Genomic DNA, 6,000 nt, shown 5'->3' on the forward strand with positions numbered 1-6,000 from the left:
TATGGCACTAGTTATCCCACTCGCACAATAAGCCCAACCCCCAAACTGGAAAAGGCAAAAAACAAAAAAGCTACGGAGTGAAGTAAATTTTATTGAAGCATCAAATTGGGTTGACAAAAATTCAGGGAAGTTCTCAAGTTAAGAAACACATCTCTTCCTCAAAAGAGACCCCAACATTATTCTAGAAATACCATCGTTAAGCTCAACAAGCTATTCATATCCAACATTGTCACATAAAGAAGAGGCCTCATTTATCAATAACTAATACACAAAATTAACAGGTAAACAGGGACATCAGTTTCAAGAGCTTCTTTGCTAGCCCGCATTTACACCAGATGGTTGTGGGCTTATGCGCATGCAGCATTTTTATGATAAAAAAACATATTGATGCAAGCACACGTAGAGATATAAATAGTCACATAACCAGAAAGATTCATGTGAATAACACGTATGGAAAAATAATTTAGCCAATAATACAACAACGATCATGAGCCTCACTCCAACTAGATGGATTTGGCTGCATAAATTCTAGACCTTGATAACTCTATCCATGGGAACATTCTCAGTAATGTTGTTATGAAAAAGATATATAGGTCTTGCACTTCAGCGGCCAAATAATCCTGTTTCAACTCAAATTTCAACATAAATATTGTGTTTTATTCATCATGTGTCTTTTTGAAAGGTAGAATAGCACTATTTTTTAACTAGTGAAAACACACAAACAACAAACTAAGCTCCATCTTTATCACAAGTTTTGAAACGGCTGCCAATGTGTCTTTTGACATGGAAAACATTCAAAACTAAAGAAATAAGATTGCATCTAAAATATGTTCTTATAGAAATTCTAACCTGAGCATACAAATATTATATTTACACTTAATTGCGGCTTCAGCCTTCAGGGGATTGCTAATCATGAAACTAACAGTTAGTGGTAACACAAACAGCAAAAATCTACATTTAGTATTATCATCCTTCTTCCCCATGAATAGCAACATAATTATCTGCCGATTTATTATACAAGGGAAGGAGAATGACGAAAGAAATAAATTAACATGGAAGTTAGACACCCCCCAATGTAAAAGTAACGACAGCAATTGAGTGTCGCCATCTCTTAGGACAGCCAGTAATAGATGCATTCAGAATCTAGCGGATGCATGTTTGTGAACGCAGATGCGCATGTGTTTTGTGTATATAGAGCGCGTAAAAGATACTAGAACAACCTTGGGGTTCTTGTATGTACGCAATTTGTAATTAAGTAGGATTGAAAATAAAAACAGGCATGGGAACGCTATTCAGCTTACAGAGATAAGCCACGCGAGGATTGTGGGGCTCGACTTCATTGGCGACCCGGAGAATTGGAGCAATCTCAACCAGTGATGACGGCACCACCTCACTATCCATCATGGTCTCTCCCAAGTTACCAGCGGTCTGAGTCCGCAGAATCCGCCTCTGCGGTGGCTGATCAGACCCTCTTCTATTGTAAGCCATTTCTTCTTCAAAACCCTCGGACAATTTCCTAAAACTTCCCTCTGATCAACCTGTCCAGCCAATCAATATTCCAAGATAGCGTTATCAGAAACACCTCGATCCCACTGAAATCCAAACAAGCCCCTGTTTGGTTACTGAGAAAATTGAGAAGTTCAAGTAGATATACGTAATTTTCCAACAGATTGAACAAGACAGTATTCCCAGATACCGATATCACCAAAATCCAACCAAAAACCCGCAGTTTGGTTCATCAGAAATTGAGAAGTTTTGAGTAGAAAAAGATAATTTCCGAATAGAAGACAAGTTTTCCTTTGTTTTCTCTTATCTTTTCTCACCAATCAAACAGAAAGAAAGCCGGAAAATTCACACGAACCCGATACAGTGAAGGAAAAAGGGAGAAACGAATTACCAGTAAAGAGAGCTGCACACCTGGATTCCTAAGATGAATATCAAAATGATTTTTCACATCGGAAAATAAATGGATCCCAGTTGTAGTGTTCAGGAGAAGAGACGCAGCAAGCGAGGCAAGTAAACAGAGTCAACAACCAGTCGGCACTAAACTACAATAGCCTACGCATCACTTCAGAAATAAAGCGAAAAATCTCAGCGTTTCAGCGAGAGATATAAACAGTGAGAACACTCTGGAGAGGAAGAGGGAGAGAGAGACAGAGACCTAACTGACATGAATGAAGAAAGCAACGCGCGTAAACAGCAGATATTGAGCAAGTTAGATGAGACAAGAAGGTTACGCATTCATTTCTAAATCTATCTGTTAAATATAGAATGGCAGAAGGGTATTTTGGTCCTTGTAGAAGGGGATTAGCTTCTGAGAAATATCAGAAAGAGACTCCCCATCGGAAAGAGGAGAGAGAAACAAATTGAAAAAGACCCGAGAATTGTGAGATAAGGAAGCTCAGTCAGTCAGTCAGTCAGTCAGTCTCACGCCAACTAATATACGTATTAAGGTGGTATTAATAATGCTTCGTATTGATAATTTATTTTTCTATCTGCATTCTATATTCGCCCCTCTCTGTTTTAAATCCCAGTACTAAAATTAAATATTTTTTTAAACTTTGGAAAGAAAAAATAAAATTGACCAGAAATTATAGAAATATCAACAGTATATTATTTTGTGTGAATTATTCAAATAATATAAAATTATTATATCATTCACATTAAAAAAATATAATATTTGTCTGACCTCTCCCCTTATATGCATGCTCCACACACAAGTAACAAAATTAATCTCTTAAATAATATTTTTATTTTTTTTCTTTCATCCTTATTTAAAAAAAAATTAATAATTTGTCAGAAGTTGGCCCGACTTTTGTTCATGCTATGAAATTCCCGATGAAGATCTGCCGAAGCCTTTTGTAAATGTTTCTGTGTTTTCTTTTTTTTTTTCATTAATTAAAGTCGGTCTACCTTGGAGTTGATGGTGACTTGGCTTGTCGGGTAGATTGTAAATTGTAATTTGGATAGGGTCTTGTCTTGTGAGAGAGGACCCACGATGGCATTGAATTCTGGCTAATATATATAGGTATAGGCTATTGCTCTCTCATATCATTTGTATTAATTCTTTCCTACTAATTTAATGGAATTTCAGCCCTAAAATTACTTGCTCCTACTATTTACGAAAGAGATTAAACGAGTCATATTGTTGTCAGTAGTATTTTCTTAATTTATCAATTGATGTTCTTAGATTTAGTTTGAACAAATTTAGTCTTATTTTTTCATATGAAGGAGTAAAACTATCAAATAATTTATAGTATTATATAAGTAAATATAATGTTTTGGTATCATGAAACCATGCTAATAAAGTACTATAATAACTAGGAGAATTCAAATTGGAGGAGGCAGAGAATAAAGGGGAAGACGACGGAAAACAGAGGACGAGAACGAGGGATTGAGGCGGCGGACAAACGAGAAGCAAGAGGAGAGAGAAGAACAGTGAGAGGCAAGAGGAGATTTTTCAATTTGGTAGTGGAGGCCACGTGGGGTAGTGATGAAGCAAGGCAGCAAGGCGGTTTGTGGCTGGGGCTCGTGCGGCGCAAGGGCGGGCGTGGCCCACGCAAGGCGGCAAGCTTGTGGCAGCCAAGCATCAGGCGTGGCCCACGCAAGGCGCAGGAGACTTGCGGCACAAGGCTGTGCGCGGCAGCAAGGAGCAAGGTTAACGAATAAAATTCATAATTTGTCGATACATTCACATAAAATCTATAATTTGCATTGTATAGTTAGATTTATACATGTATTTCAATTATTAAAATTTATTAATTTTTTATTTGATTATATTATTTTAATTAATTAGTTTAGTCAAATTTCAAAAATTTAATAAGTTAAACTTAATATAGATAATTCTATAATTCTAGAATTTAAATACGTTAATTCCTAATACTTTAACTCATATTTATTATATTACTTGATACGAACTAATATACTTGTTAAGTTTTGAGCGGTCAACTTTATCAGTACAATACAATTTATTTTGTTTAAATTTTGTCTAAAACAATTAAAAAGTAAATTATAACTATTAAATATCATTCAAAAAACTTTCATTTATTTTTTTTATTTTTTTTACACATAAATAACGCAACCCACCCCTCTATTTTTATAAAAGTATAACCTTAAATTGTCGATGTTTAAATTTGGTCGATCGTAATTCATCAGCCTATACTAATAGAATGTCTCGAGTGTGAGGGGTGGAAGTAATGGCACAATCAATCAAATAATGCACAGAAATTTTTACGTGGTTCGATCGTAACGAAGCCTAGTCTACGACTGCTCTCTAACCCTTTTTGCAGAGTAACAGTATATATTTTTTATCACGTCTCTACAATAATTTTTTGAGCCTCTATTTATAGTGCAGGGTATTTATAATTTACACAAAGTTCTAAGTAGTGGGGCCACATCGTGAGGGAAAATGTGTCATTATCTCCATAAAATAAGGAGTAAAAGTTCTACATTATGTGGGGATTGGTTTCCAAGGATAAGGACAGGTAGATATTAGATTCAGTTATTCTGCTCCGTGATCTTCTTTACGAGCTGATCGGGTTGATCAGGGAGCTAGAGCCATCACCAAGATCGCTTGCTATTGTAATTAGAACTCGCGCTTTAACAATCATGCGACCTCGCAGAGATAGTTTCAGTCTTGGGCTCATTGGACTTCGAGAGGTTGAGCCCACTCCTTGGACTATTTCCAGCCCAAAACGGTCCAGTCAATAGCCCAAAACGATTCAGAAAATGTCCATCACATAAATTAATTTGTTTTCATGAAATCTCTAGAATTTTAGGTAAAGATTGATAAGTAATTACATCATTCTATTCTTGAATTGCATTTGTAACCAAAATTTCACCATTGGAAAGAGTTCTAATTTGTGTTAGTCTTCCAATTCATGAGATGGATATAAGATATATTTCTTACGTTCAACTAAATTTATTTTCAATTAATATAAGTATAAAAAACATAGGTAAATATATATATATATATAAAATTTTACACCCTTGATCACATGTAAACTTCGAACAAAAGATTAATATATTCATCTTGATGGTGATAGGTAACTACTAGAATAATCACAAGCGAACCACTACTTGCCATGATCAACTCTTGTTAACTATGGCTACCTTTGGCCAAAGGTAGACATTAGAATAATAAATTGACATAAATTTATTTTTTATATGGACATGTAACTCACACTAAAAAACTAATTTCCTAGAGTGGTTGCTTTTGTTGTCATTAGTTTTCCCATTTGTTAAATAAAAAATAATAACTATTACGATGAGTCTAGACATGCATATTGTACTAGATATAATACTTTTTAAATAATTTCTTACATGACGGCCTAATATAGAGCAAATGGGTGGTGGACTAAAAGAGTGTTTGATTAGTTAAAATTATAGATACAATATCTTTGGTTGATTTTATGTGACCTATTATTTATTTATATAACCAATGGTGATGCTGACAAAGGCAAAGGCCAGTTTTAGCCGTGATGGCTTCAATGCATTGGGGGGCATTGGTTGAAAATACAAGATTTATTGCAAGCATAATCAATTTTTTATTTGATCAACATCAATATTTTTTTAAAAAATTAATTAGTGATAACTTTTTAAAATCGTTAATAAAATAATTTTTAAGCTAATTCACATATAGAGTCAAATATATTACTCCAAAAAACTAACCAACTTTTAAAATTCTAAAACAACTTAGAAGCGCGACAAAACCGCACAGACCCTAGGCCACACGCCTTCCGTAGGCATCATCAGCAAGGGCCAAGGGAACATAGGGAAGACACCGTTATGTGCTCATCACCTACCCACCCCCACCTACAAGAGTAAAGGTGTGATGCTTACATGGGAGATAATCCCATATGTTCATCCTACTCACTTATAAGGCTATTTGAATACAGTTTGGAGTGGCTTTGTGTCATGATTCCTGTTATATTGTTCGGGTAGAACAACAGTATGTTATTTGACGTGAACTTGCAGGGGTAGGACTCTTCTTATGAGATC

At 35.2% G+C, this 6,000-nt stretch overlaps 1 protein-coding gene across 1 annotated transcript in view; it reads right to left on the reverse strand.

Annotated features, from left to right (window-relative positions):
• LOC127801730 (callose synthase 2-like) overlaps positions 1-2,224 on the reverse strand; it is a 77,688-nt gene extending 75,464 nt beyond the window's left edge. The window contains exons 1-2 of the mRNA XM_052337097.1: positions 1,898-2,224; positions 1,302-1,538 (exon numbers count right to left, since the gene is read on the reverse strand). Coding sequence (XP_052193057.1) covers positions 1,302-1,488 — 187 coding nt within the window. The 5' untranslated portion in view covers positions 1,489-1,538; positions 1,898-2,224. The remainder of the gene's footprint in view (positions 1-1,301; positions 1,539-1,897) is intronic.
• Positions 2,225-6,000: the final 3,776 nt, after the last annotated feature.

Source organism: Diospyros lotus, chromosome 5 (genome assembly GCF_014633365.1).
Source record: "Diospyros lotus cultivar Yz01 chromosome 5, ASM1463336v1, whole genome shotgun sequence".
Lineage (NCBI taxonomy): Eukaryota > Viridiplantae > Streptophyta > Magnoliopsida > Ericales > Ebenaceae > Diospyros > Diospyros lotus.